The sequence below is a fragment of the Carcharodon carcharias genome, chromosome 2 (assembly GCF_017639515.1).
Source record: "Carcharodon carcharias isolate sCarCar2 chromosome 2, sCarCar2.pri, whole genome shotgun sequence".
NCBI classification, from domain to species: domain Eukaryota; kingdom Metazoa; phylum Chordata; class Chondrichthyes; order Lamniformes; family Lamnidae; genus Carcharodon; species Carcharodon carcharias.
In genome coordinates this window covers 95991707-96006527 of record NC_054468.1, presented here as the reverse complement: position 1 = coordinate 96006527, position 14821 = coordinate 95991707, and the positions used below count along the sequence as shown (strand labels likewise).

Genomic DNA, 14821 nt, shown 5'->3' with positions numbered 1-14821 from the left:
TGAGAGAACAAGCAGCCTTTGTAATCCTCATTGCATGAGGAAATCACACACTGAGGGTATTTTTCACTCCCCATAGCAAGTGTCGTGATAGTGACTGGGCAGCACACTTGGTACCTCTCCCAACTGAATGTTTAACAATTCCCATCATGCTTTTTGCAACCCCCCCCACCCCTTCCCGATTAAAGCCAAACAACGCAAAACCCCATCCTTGGGTCTCAATAGAAAGTTTGCAGTAGGTGCAGTATAACTCCAGTCCATTGTAATAAACAGACCTCTATGTCTGGCAAATTTACAAGCTTACATTTCAATATTAATAATAAGAACTTGGTCTGACTGTGCTCTAATCACAATAATGACAGCCAGAGGTCCCACACAAAGGATCTCAGTGATGTGCAGCAAGTTGACACGATGTCTCTGAACGGCAGTTCCGTGTCTCACTCAGATACAGGCTCCAGACCGTTAGCTGGGGGGAAAGTTGTTTGTTAAGAGTTGAGCAGATCTGTCCAACTTGTGGAATCTTTCTCTTCCAATTGTAACCACAGCTGAACTACAAGCACGATTTCACAAAGTGACAGCCCCATTCAGATCAATGAAAAAGTTTGAATCTGCAAGGCCATTTAATTGAGCAAATAGACTCATTCAAAATCATCATCCAATTAATAAATAGGCAACAATAGTGCAAAGTTTTCCCTCATTTCACTGAAAATTGAAGATCTTAAACAGAAATCTGTAATATACAAAATAGTCAAAATCAAACTTATCAAATATAAAAATCAATATTTGCATCCAGTGTATATCGAATACAATCTCAGTAAAGGCAAGAGGCAGTGATTCACTCAAAAGATAATGTCAATGACATAACTAAATATCCTAGAGATTTAGGAGTGTATTGTACTCTATTCATGTAAAAAAAAGTAATCTTATCCACATAAGGGACCTTTCAATAGTAAACAGCAATACATTAGAGGTTAGTCATACACAATATTGCACTAACAGCCACGCTATCAGAGGCTTTGGTTCTACTTTATCAAGAGATATTTGACCAAGGGACTGCAAATACTTACGGCAAGTTACTGATGAATAAAAACGGCAGCCTAGACAGTTTGTAGTAGTTGCACCATAAACCAGAATGTGTGCTTCTTAGTACATTACAGGCTCAGTGTGAAGGTGATGTTGATTAGGGGGCACCTCCCAATGTTAAACTCACTGCCATTCTTCGTACTGTGTATAGTCTAGTCTCAATAACGGGTTTTGCACTTGCCAGTTTTTGCATTGGAGAAAATGAATTATCCAATCATTTGAATTAGGCAATGTCAAAAACACATGATATTAGAGCTAAAAAAAACAGTCAACACGTAATCTGAATTGAACAATTTTGAATTAAGATGCATAGATTAAAGTGGAGACAGGGACCTCAGGAAGGGGCTAGTAACAAAAAAAAAAATGAGCTATCAACCAATCTTGGTGCAGCCAGTGACGTTTGTGCAGGAGAGGGACAGGGGGAGGGTAGAAGGTAAAACAAGAGGCAGGATACCACTTTTCCCATTTCTTACCATTAGCCAGCAATTGCACAGGCAGTAGAAAGATACAGGTGAAGAAATAATGAGATGAGGGCAATGGGGGCCCAAAGGTATAAGCCATCATGATTGGTTTGGTTAGCAGTGATTCTGTAGTAATTGACATTCAATGCAAATATGCAAACCAACATAAAAATCAGACATCATTTTGGGAGAGATTTATATGTGCTCGGACAGTATTTACTGAAGAAGTATTCCATTAATGACAGACTTCCTTTGATTTGAGTTTCATAATGACCACTTAGAAAATTCCAGATATGTGCCCCACTGGTCTTTGAGAATTCATTTTCAATATTATTCTCGTTCCATCTATCTCTTTCAAAGTATTTTTCCCAGTTGGTGTACGGAATTGGGTAGAACCAGTTACTGGACAAGTACAAAATCCCTTTGCATTCTTTGTTAAGGAAGTTATCGAGATTATCAGTTTCACACCATTTCTTCAACATTCGAGTCATCAGGTCAGGACCCTGATGGCCCCAGGCTTCTCCATCATAATTCTCAACGTAATCCGTTAAACACATCTCTGTAAAGGAATGACTGCGGGTAAATCCCAAAGCTGCACCATTAGCATAATTTTCTGATTGTGCACAGATGAAGTTTTGGAACTCCAAGGGCTTGAGTGAAATGACATCCGTGTCCAGGTAGATTCCTCCATACTTCCACAGCAGCGCTATACGACAGGCATCGGACAGCACATGAATCCAGTATTTTTCCACGTCAGGTTCTACCTGTATAATAATAGAACAGCAGAATCATCATTTGCAAGTTTTGATATTGAAATGGTCCCTTCTGTCAAATGTTGTCCCCTCCCTTCACACAATGCTCCCTAGTTGAGGACCAATAACTGAGAGTACTTTGTAACAACCTGCAAGGTGCTACACATGGATAGGAGAACCTGGGCTGGTTTAACCTTAAACTTGCCTGGTCTTTTGATGGAGAGAAACTTGAAGCCTCTTTCCCTATTGCATCCGGCAAAGTCTACAATTTGTCATGAAGCTATTAATGTATATTATTGGAAATTATTTTTATTTTAAGATAGAGGTTTAGTCTGTGGATATGTCTTAATCAGATTAAAGCCAGCCAGGCTGGGTGCTTTGATGTATACTAGTTTTGAGATGTAAGAGAGGTAGAGTGCATTTGCACTTTGTTGAATAGAGCACTCAAGAAGGGGATTGAAATCTAACAGCTAGCTAGCAAAGAACAAGCAATGGTTATATTACTAAGAAAATTGGCACCATGAAAGGGGTTTTATTGTTAGAAGGGGTGGAGTTCAAAAGGGGCTGGTGATACAATGAGAATTTACATTCAATGACACGTGCTGGGTATAACAGACAGCAGTTTTGTGTGCGCAGGGCAGAGGCAATGTAAGATCAAAGTCTGTAAGCCTACCACCGTGTCTGGAAAGGAACCAAAGTGAAAGGAACCTCATTCTGAATTTGTAAGATGAAAATGCTTTGCCTGGTGTCTGCTTAAAGTCCATAAATTGTTGTTGCCATAATGGAGATTAGTTTGGGAATTTGTCAAAAGTTATGATAGTAGTAATTTGTAGCTGCATGTTTATATTCAACCTGTGTAAATTAATAAATGTCTCATGTAGTTTCATATAAAAATAGGAAAGTTCAGGTGAAATGTTTAACTCAAAGAGGTTAATGGAGTTACAGAAAAATGGTTTGCAAGTAAAATATCAGAAAGCTTTTTCAGAAACAGAAGCAAAATGTATTCCAGTATGTTATTAACTTTGAGGAGATAAATTAATGAGAAAGTGGTGCTTGGATCATGTCTCAGCAAGTGAAAGCTGGAGGGAGGTGCTTCAGATTGTTATCCCATCAGGGTATAGAAATGAGATTCTGAGGATTGCTCATGAAATTCCAAAGAGGGTCATTTAGGAATTAGGAAAACACAGGAAAAGATAGAGGGTTTTTTTTTTGTCAGGATTGCATAGGGATGTAGTCAAATTCTGTAGAACCTGTCATACATGTCAAATAACAAGAAAACCACAAACAGTGATTAAGCTGGCACCTTTAATGCCAATACCAACATTTGAAGAACCTTTACCAGGGTTATGATTGATTGTGTAGGACCCCTCCCTAACACTAAAAGTGAAAATCAGTATTTATTGACAACAATGGATGTGTCTACTCGGCTTCCTGAAGCTATACTTTTAAGAAATATTACAACTAAGAAGATTGTGGAGGAGTTAATTAACTTTTTCACACAATATGGTTTACCTAAAGAAACACAATCAGACCAGGGGTCAAATTTCATGTCACATCTGTTTAAGGAAATAATGAACAGTTTGGGGGTAAAATAGTTTAAGTTAATAGCTTATCATCCAGGGTCACAAGGAGCTTTGGAAAGATGGTATCAGACTTTAAAAACTATGATGAGGGCATACTGTCAGGATTGGCAGTGAATTAAACACTAAGATAAAAGCAAAATACTGCGGATGCTGGAAATCTGAAACAAAAACAGAAAATGCCAGAAAAACAGCTCTGAAGAAGAGTAATACAGACTCAAAATGTTAGCTCTTTTTTTTTTTCTCTCTCCAGAGATGCTGTTAGACCTGCTGAGTTTTTCCAGCATTTTCTGTTTTTGTTGTCAGGAATATGCACAGGATTGGGGTACAGGAATTCCATTTTTGTTATTTGTTATTAGAGATGCTCCTAATGCATCAACTGGTTTTAGCCCTTTTGAACTAGTTTGTGGTAATGAGGTAAGGGGACCACTGAATTTGATTCATGAGAAACTGGTGGATCAAAATTTAGAAACTCTTCTCCTGGATTATGCATCAAATTTCAGGGAAAGATTGAACAGGGCATATGAATTGGCCAGGGAACATTTAAAGATATCACAGCAAGCGATGAAAGTGAAGACAGATTAAGAAAGCTAAAACTCACAGTTTAGTTTCTGGAGAGAAAGTATTAGTTCTGTTACCAGTACTAGGGGATTCATTAAATGCAAGATTTAGTGGGCCTTACAGGATTGAAAAGAAATTGAGTGAAGTAAATTATTTAATAAATACTCCAGATAGAAAAAGCAGAGGTTGTGTCATGTAAATATGCTTAAAAAGTACTTTTACAGGGAAAAGGAACAAAAAAGGTATTAGTGATGGTGGATGATGAGACAGAGGCAGAAGTGCAGGACTCTGAAATTGGATAATGAGGTGGTGCTTGAAAATTTAAATGAAATATTCAGTTACCTTCCAAACAAGTGTCAAAGTGATTTGCAAAAGCGATTACAGTCACACAACCTATTTGTGGGAATAAGCTGGGAAAGACATATTTAACTATATATGATGTGTCTGTACAGGTTTCATCTTCAATAAGGCAAAAACTTTATTAAATTCAGCAAAGTTATCACAAGTACAAAAAGAAATTGATTTCATGCTTCAAAATGATATCATTGAGTCTAATTGCAGTAAATAGAGTTCACCTATCGTGCTGATACCGAAACCAGATAGAACACAAAGACTGTGTGTGGACTGTCGAAAGGTGAATGCGGTGACAAAAATGGAGTCATATCCCATACCACGGTTGGAAGATTGCATTGAGAAAGTGGGACAATAAAGAATTATCACAAAGATTGACTTGCTAAAAGGATATTGGCAGGTACCATTGTCGGAGAGCGCAAAGGAGATATCAGCTTTTGTAACGCCAAGTGAACTATATCAGTTTAAAGTCATGCCATTTGGTATGAAAAATGCACCTGCGACATTTCAAAGACTGACAAAGTAATTGCAGGTTCAAGCAATTGTGCTGTTTATATTGACGATCTAATTGTTTTCAATCAGATGTAGGAGGAGTATTTACAGCAACTGGAAGAATTATTCACTCAACTACAAGAAACTAATTTGGTGGTGAACTTGGCTGAAAGTGAATTTACAAAAGTGCAAGTTATGTATCTAGGCCATACCATTGGACTTGGTAAGGTGGCTCCTAGAGATGCGAAAGTCAAGGCTATCGTGGATTTCCCAGTGCTTACCTCAAAATGAGAAGTTCCGAGATTTCTGGGCATGAGTGGGTTTTACCAGAAATTTGTACGAAATTTTAGCCAAGTGGCTGCTCCACTGACTGAACTATTAAAAAAGAACAAGAAGCTTCAATGGACACTGGAGGGTCAGAAGTCATTCGATAGTTTGAAAACTGTATTAACTACAACACCAGTTTTGGCAGTACCCAATTATGCCAAGCAATTCAAGTTGGCTGTTGTTGCAAGCGATATAGGCATTGGGGCTGTACTGTTACAAGATGATGACACTGGAATTGGAAAACCAATAGGGTATTTTTCATGGAAGCTGAACGTACAACAGGGAAGATATTCAACGATCGAAAAAAGAGACTTTGGATTTGGTGTTAGAATTGCAGCATTTTGAAATTCAAACAATTCAACTGAAACAATTGTTTATACAGACCATAATCCTTTGTAGTTTTTGGACAAATTTTGAGACAAAAGTGCAAGGCTCTTCAGATGGAGTCTATTATTTCAACCATTTAATCTACATATTATACATATTGCTGGAAAAGAAAGTCTGTTACCAGATGCATTATCAAGAGTTTGAAGTTTGAAGGAAAATGGGACATTTTTGGAAAAAAACCTAGACACTGAGCTGGAATGGTTTCTGTTAATCTGATAAGGTAATAGTGCAATAAGTATAGGAGTTGGTGAGAGATGGGTTATTTTAAAAATGAAGCTATGTTTTAGAATTATGAGAGTAGGGAGGGGGTGTCATGAAGCTATTGATGTATATTACTGGAAATTAATTTTCTTTTAAAATAGAGATTTTATCTGTAGGTGTGTCTTAATTGGATTAAAGCCAGCTAGTCTGTGTGCTTTGATGTATACTAGGTTTTGAGACGTAGGAGAGGTAGAGTGCATTTGCATTTTGTTGAATAGAGCACTCAAGAAGAGGCGGAGTCCAAAGGTGCTGGTGATGCAATGAGAATTGACATTCAATGAGTCGTGCTAGGTATAATAGATAGCAGTTTTGTGTGCGCAGGGCAGAAGCAATGTAAGGTCAAAGCCTGTAAGTCTACAACTGTGTCTGCAAAGGAACCAAAGTGCAAGGAACCTCATTTTGAATTTGTAAGGCAAAAATGCTTTGCCTGGTGTCTGCTTAAAGTCTATAGGTTGTTGTTGCCATAATGGAGATTAGTTTGGAAATTTGCTAAAAGTTATGATAGTAGTAATTTGTAGCTGCATGTTTATATTTAACCTGTAAATTAATAAATGTCTCATGTAGTTTGATATAAAAACCTCTTGAGAACTGGTGGTCTAATTCCAGAATTTAGAGCGACATTTCAAACATACGACTTAAAAATATAGGTTACAACAGTTGTTTAATGTATCCCTCTGAGATTTTTAAAATAACTCAGCTTTAGCAACCACTGTGTCATAACAATTTTCAACTTGATGGGAAGATGGAGGAGATGTCACAAGAGCCAATGTCTTCCGAGACGTGTCACAGCGCTTGTCAATTAAAAATCTAATTAAAAATATACAAAAACACCACCTCAGGCTTCAGAAGAAACTATACTGAAATGAGAATTTCTGACCACATTATTGCTGTGTTCCATGGCTCATGCTGAAATATTGCTTGTGTAATACACAAATAGGTGTTTTGTTTGACCCCAACATAATATTTGCATGCTGCAATTAAATTGTAAAATGTTAACATTTGTTCTAGTTTTATTTTCATTACATACACTATAGCATTGGTTCTCAACACTTAGGAACATAGACAAGAACCATTGTTATATTGAAATGTGATATTTTAATAATACTATAGGCTATTTGAAATGTTAGATATCACAAGATTGTGTCACTGAATGATCAAATAGGACATACTGAATTGCTCATCTCGCTCTCATGTATTGGATCCTTCAGCAAGGTAAGTAAAAGAGACACACTCAGATGTAACCAACTTATTAAATTTGGAGTTTATGCACTGTTGAGTTCTAAGAGGACACATTAGACAGAATGAATTCAGCATTGAAACACTCTATAAACAGAGTTATCATGAGCAAAAAATTGTAGATATCCAAGTTATTACTCTGACAGATTATCTGAGACAGTTCACTGACTGGAAAACCAAACTGAACCTTAATCAATGCATTTGACCCCAAGACTAGTCAAGCATCTGGCTTGAATCTTCCAATTTGTATAATTTGAATCCGGAAATACCGCACTTTTGCTGGCATAGACACCAAACTCTTCTTCCTTTTCCACAAGCAGCCAGCAAGAAACCACCGTGCATGGTTTTAAAAAAAAGCAAGCAGAGGGTTTCTTGGAGGGAGAAATGGCAAAACACTGGCCTGCAGTCTATAGCACGATTAAAAGATTACAATTCAATATAACAATGGTTTCCTGTCTATGTTCCCAAGTGTTGAGAACCAACACGATGGAGTTTATAAAATGAAAATAAAACTAGAACAATTGTTAACATTTTACAACTTAATTGCAGCATGCAAATGTTATGTGACCAGCAGCGTAAGAATACAAATAAGTGGTTAAGCACAATATTATCAGTTGTGACTGGACTGGTTTGATTGATAAGTTGGTATTGTGAACTGAGGTGTGAAAGTGCTGGAGACGGTATATTTTCTAACTGACCCACTTTAAAAGAGCTACCCATATTTGTACAGCTGGCTGTTTACAGCATCCATATTGTTTTGAGTGGTTTTAAGATTGCAACACTGAAGGTGAGCAATGAATTGTAGCTGGTTTGAAATCGCTCTCACTGAATTTCCAAGTCCATCATTTATTCTGTCAGGAGACCGGAAACCGGAGCTGTGCTAGATTTACAAAACGTGGAAGAATCTGGAAATGACCAGAATCACCACGGATGGAAGGATTATCTCCAGATGAACTCACAGTGTTACAATCCCCATGGGGGAAACCTTAAACCGAAATTACCAAACAGCCCCCAATGGAAGAAATTAACAAAATTTCCCCTTTTTCTGTCTTTGACACAAATCAGAACCAACGTAAATTAAACATGAATTAATGGGAAAACGATATTTCAACTAAAAAGATAATTTTCACTTTAAATAGACAATGCAACATCTTACACAAACACAAGCATCCACATCACTCCCCACATACATGTGGCATTATGTAGCCACATAGCTCCACAATATGTTGCTCTTTATTCATGCAGTGTAGGTCAAGAGTCCTATCCAATAACCGCTTTCAACTCTAGTTTCACAGCTATGATAATCATCAGCAAGGCACACTTTTACAAACCATCTCTCCCTCAGGTCCTGGCAGTCCTGATGAGGTTTCTTTCCAGAGTTCCTTTGCAGCCAACCAACACCAACCCAATTCATAGTTTGGCCACTTCTCAGAAAACAACATTATGTTTAGCATCTCTGAGCTATTCACATATCTTTCCAGGTTTTAGACCTTTTTGAACCAGCTCACACATTACCTCCAAGAGCTCCTGTCTCCTTTTCTGCCAAACAGAAAAACTGACTCTTCCTGAGACAGATTTGCTTCTTCTCCTCTCAAGAATTTGGTGTGTTCCTCTTTCTATCTTTGTTTTCTCTTCATCGCTGTATCTGGGTATGAATCATCTTCTAGCTGTAGCTCTCCTTTGTTCCTTACACCAATAGCTTCTTTGTCTATGTTCTCTATGTCTGGGCACTCAGATTTTTGTATACTAACTTCCTTCCTGTTGGTATTGCTTCCAGGTCAAGGGTTGTCAGGTCATATGGGCCAGATTTTCTTACCAGTCAAGAAAATTACAACTGGTCCCTTTACAATTGATACAAGCTCTTAGAAGTCCTTTCCAAACATTTTAAACTATTACAGATTCCAGAGACATTTTTAAAAATTACAACTTTTCCTCACTGTACTGCTTCCAGGTCAAAGATTGACACAATAGGTTAAAAGCACCCAGGCTTCAGAAACAGTTGAATATGGAGTGCCTACCATATTACGTGGGAAGAAGAGGAGGAGGTATTAGAGAGCACCATGCAGGACATGGTCATTCTGTTACCAGGGAGGAATAGTGAGGCAGAGAGATAAACCAGAGAAAAGGGAAGGAATGGGAAGGAGGCAATACAAGAGCTTCCCAAGACAGCGAAAATGATTTTGATATATGTACAGAAATGAAAACAGATTAGAGATGAGACCAACAAAGATGAGTTACAGATACCCTCTCAGCAAGTGATCCAGGGGTGGCCTGAAAAGCAAACACAGCCAGCAATGTGGTAGTACTGATCTAGCAAAGATAACATCTCAATGGAAGATGGTGTTCTGCTGAACAGATCCAGAATAATCATAACCAAAACAGTGCAGAAAGAGCTTCTCCAGAAGATAGAAGAAGGCCACAAAGGAATGTAAGCTCAGAGCCAGATAAGCCAGATAGCATCAATAAATGCTGACCTAGCCAGCGACACCCACATCCCATAAATGAATTTTTTAAAAGTGCACTAGATACGTGTCTACAAAGACAGTGAAATAATGTCCACATGCAATGCATGCCAGGATTACAGAAAAATACAGCAGAAAGATTTGATGCCTGCTGAAGTACCACTCAGAACATGACATAATGAGGGAATTGAGGCCCCCACATTGATCCCTGTGGGAGGCAGTGGCAAAGTGGCATTGTCACTGGATTAGTACTCCAGAGACCCAGGGTAATGCTTTGGGGACCTGGGTTTGAATCCCACCACAGCAGATGGTGAAATTTGAATTCAATAAAAATATGGAATTAAGAGTCTGACAATGACCATGAAATCATTGGCAATTATCGTAAAACCCCATCTGGTTCACTAATGTCCTGTAGGGAGGGAAATTTGCCATCCTTACCTGGTCTGGCCTACATGTGACTCCAGACCCACAGTAATGAGGCTGACTCTTAAATGCTCTGTGAACAAGAGCAATTAGGGATGGGCATTAAATGCTGGCCTAGCCAGAGATGCACACATCCCATAAACAAATAAAAAAAAGACAATTTATTCAAAGACAATCAAGAATGGTCTCTCATAGCTGCAGACTACTTCTTCAAGTTTCCCTTTATCCAAAAGATGAAAGATTTGAGAGCTACAACAATCTCAGCAGTACGAGTTCTGTTCTCCAAGTAAGAGATTCCTGAAGGAATAATACATGACAACGTAATTCAGTTCACTGCCAGATAATTTAGGGAATTCGCTGAACAATATGGGTTCAACATAATCACCTCGTCACCACATTACCTAAGGCGCCACAGGTTTATAGAAAGACCTGTCCAGACAGTCAAGAGAACTTTCACAAAATGCTGAGTAACAAAGGAAAATCTAAACCTTGTCTTATTGTCACTCCAATCTACACCTCTCAAGGCTGACATGAAATCACCTGCAGAACTGTTGAATGGAAGGAAGTTTTAAGACAACTCTGCCAGTAAGATACTTCCTCCTGATCTCTTGGAGGATGTAAGACAACAACTCGCTGATGCACAGGTAGAAGGAAGTCAACACTTCAACAAGCATCCCTCTGAGTTGTTGAAAGGTCAAACTGTACATGTACAAGATCCAATCATGAAAACCTAGAACCAGCATATGTTGTTGGTGAAGCTGAGACTCCAAGGTTATCCATCATCGAGACTGAAGCCGGTAGCAAATGAGAAGGGACCAAGTCCATAATCGACCCGCAACTGAGCTGGAAAAGCAGAAAAGGTCTTCATCAACATCACTAAACCGGTGAGGCATCATCACCAGTAATAGTGACATCAAGCATGACTCCTACAACACCAGGAGAAATGCACATAAAACACTGCTTGTGCAGCATGATAACTCATTATGGAGAGTGATGAATGCCAAATCTACAAGATGGAAGCACAACATTCTACCATCTAAGTGATACTGTGAATAATGTTTTGCAAAAAGTAAACAAGCTATAACAGAATCTTAATGTATTCAGTTTAATTATGAAAGGTGATTGTTAATCTTCTTCAGTCTAGTTAATAATTATAACAGGTATATTGATATAAGAGGCATTATACTATTTTTTAAAAAGAGGGATATTGTATTATTATACTACTCATAAAGAGTTAGAAACAAACTGTTATGTGGATGTACATCCAGGGGGCTACATTTACTATTGTGCTGCAGTCAGGTGCCAAGCAACAATGTATACCAATCCACCAGCCACATGGGCATAAGAAATACACTCAATGGAACTGCCGTATTTTGAGTCTAAAAATGTGAATATTACAAACTGTTGGATACTAGAAGACCTAACAGATATCGATGATACAGGTGGCAAAGACAACTCCAGCAAGGAAACCCACTGATGTTAAGATATGGCATGTATTATGCTAGGCTGACCAAATCCCAAAGGGAAACTTGACCACATTATCACAACACTTTTGCAATTTATATTTATTACGAGAAGGCTTTTGCACTGAAGTCAGAAGTCATGAGTTGACTACCACCATTAGAGTTTTTAAAGATTAAATTAAGACATTTATTGACAAAAGAAAAAAAACTTAAAACACACAAGACTACATTTACACAGTTACATTTAGTTTTATTAAGTTCTCACAAGATTTCTACTTAACTCCCAACTACACACCCCTTTCAGGCAACAGTCCAAATAGATTCTTAATCTATAAAACACCTAGCAATATTACCAGAAGCACCCACGATTGCCACAAGGGAGGTATTTAACAGCTTTTCTTTCCCTCTCACTCCACAATGGAACTCCAAAGGCTTTTAACAAAACCTTGGTTACTGGAACAGCAAACTTCTCCAGGGTGGCTAGAGCTTTTCCACAGGTCTTTTTCACAGTGCAACTTCCAAGATTTCACACGGCCACTCGCATACAGCTTTGCACCTTTCTTTAAATATATTTTCTCCCTTTTGATCTATAAAGCCCATTGTTTCAACCATTCTTTGGAAGTTACTTACCCCAGAATATAAAAATCTTTCATGTTGTCATGATGGCCAGCACTTTCGGGAAAAATAAAATTAATAACTTTGTTTTATTTATCTTGCCAGTTGTAAACATCTTATCACTTCCTTTTGAAAATCAAACAACCTCCCAACTTATATAAAAATGGAAATTCAATTCACATAATATGCTAAGACTTCATCCTAGCTTACCCATCTCCATTTCAAAAGCTTATTTTACACCTAATCCTTTTGATGATTCAAACCTTGCAGTCTGACTGTCTGCAGTTTATTTAAACTAGACACACACACACAGACATACAGACACTTAGTTCCCATAAGCCTGCTTTAGTATCCCACAGTACTATTAAAGAAAAAAGAGATATTTCCTTTACACCTCCATTCTTATGGAAAAAATGAACTGGCATAATTCTAAAAGATGCTTTCATTTTCTCGACTCATTTTGCATTTACTATATTTATCTATATGCACAAGCTATTGCCAAGTATATTCATTAACATGACAATATATACAAAGCCTTTGTATCGACAGAGGTCATCTCAGTCCAATGGCCAATGTTTTAAATGTCCAATTTTCTTTGAACTTTAAACTCTTGACAACGCATCTGCAATTAAATTTTCTTGTCCAGCCACATATACAATCTGAAAATTAAATGGTAGTCTTGCACTTCAAAATTTGTCCAGAAATTTTAAAGGATTGTGGTCTGTATAAACAATTGTTTCTGAAGAATTTTTTGCAACATAAACCTTGAAATGCTGCAATGCTAACACCAGACCCAGATGTACATTCAGCTTCTGTGAAAAATATCCAACAGGCTTTTCAATTCTTGCTTCATCTTCCTGCAATAACACAGCACCAATACCCAAATCACTTGCATCAATCACCGACTTAAACTGCTTGGCATATTTTGGTGCTGTCAAAATTGGTGTAGTAGAATACACAATTTTTAAACTGTCAAATGCATTCTGATACTCCTGTGTCCATTGAAATTTCTTGTTCTTTTCCAGTAGTTCAGTCAATGGAGCAATCACACTGCTAAGATTTGGCATAAACCTACGATAAACTCCACTCATGCCTAGAAGCCTTAAAACTTCCAGCTTTGTTGTAGCCACTGGGAAATTCAGGCTGGCTTTTACTTTCACATCTCATGGGGTCACCTGGCCATGTCCAACAGTACTGCCTAAATATGTAATTTGCACTTTTGCAAATTCACTGTTAGCCAAGCTCACTACCAAATTAGCTTCTTGCAGTCGATCAACAGTTCTTTCAGATGTTGTAAATGTTCCTCCCTTGTTTGACTGAAAGCTACCAAGTCATAATATTAAACAGCAGAATTGTTCAGTCCTGCAATTACTTTGTTTGTCATTCTTTGAAATCTTGCTGGTACATTCTTCATACCAAATGGCATAACTTTAAACTGACTTAGTCCATCTGGCATTACAAAAGGCGATATTTCTTTTCCTCACTCTGATAACGGTTCTTGCCAATATCCTCTCAGCAAATCGATCTTTGTGATAAACTGTGATTATCCCACATTTTCAATGCAATCTTCCAACTGTGGAATAGGATATGAATTGGCTTTTGTCACTTTGTTTATTTTTTGATAATCCACACACGGTCCCTGAGTTCCATCCAGTTTTGGCACCATCACCATAGGCGAACTCCAGTTACTGCAACTAGACTCAATGTTGTCATTTTGAAGCATGAATCCAATTTCGTCAACAATTATTGATTTTTACTTTTAGTCTTAGGGACGGGCCCTACACAATCAATCAGGATAAAAGCAAAATACTGCAGATGCTGGAAATCTTGAAACAAAAACAAAAATAGCTGGAAAAACTCAGCAGGTCTAACAGCATCTGCGGAGAGGAATACAATTAACGTTTTGAGTCCGTATGACTCTTCAACAGAACTAAAGAAAAATAGAATTGAGGTGAAATATAAGCTGTTAGGGTGGGTGGGACAGGTGGAGCTGGCCCTCTACCCCCCTCTAACAGCTTATATTTCACCTCTTTTCTATTTTTCTTTAGTTCTGATGAAGAGTCATACGGACTCGAAACATTAACTATATTCCTCTACGCAGACGCTGTCAGACCTACAATCAATCAGGACTTGGGTAAAAGGTTCCTCAAATGCTGGAATCGGAATTAAAGGCACAGGCTTAATCACTTCTTGAGGTTTTCCTGTCATCTGACATGTGTGACATGTTCTATAGAATTTGACTATATCTTTATGCAGTCCAAGCCAATAGAAATATTTTTGTATTTTCACCTGAGTTTTTCTAATTCCTAAATGTCCCCCTATTGGAACTTCATGAGCCACTCGCAGTATTTCATTTCCGTATCCAGATGG

At 37.9% G+C, this 14821-nt stretch overlaps 1 protein-coding gene across 3 annotated transcripts in view; it reads right to left on the bottom strand.

Annotated features, from left to right (window-relative positions):
• Positions 1–598: 598 nt before the first annotated feature.
• LOC121271738 (lactosylceramide 4-alpha-galactosyltransferase-like) overlaps positions 599–14821 on the bottom strand; it is an 80697-nt gene continuing 66474 nt past the window's right edge. For all 3 annotated transcript variants that reach the window (XM_041177970.1, XM_041177952.1, XM_041177960.1), the window contains one exon: positions 599–2305. In XM_041177970.1, the coding sequence (XP_041033904.1) occupies positions 1721–2305 (585 nt within the window). In that variant the 3' untranslated portion in view covers positions 599–1720. The remainder of the gene's footprint in view (positions 2306–14821) is intronic.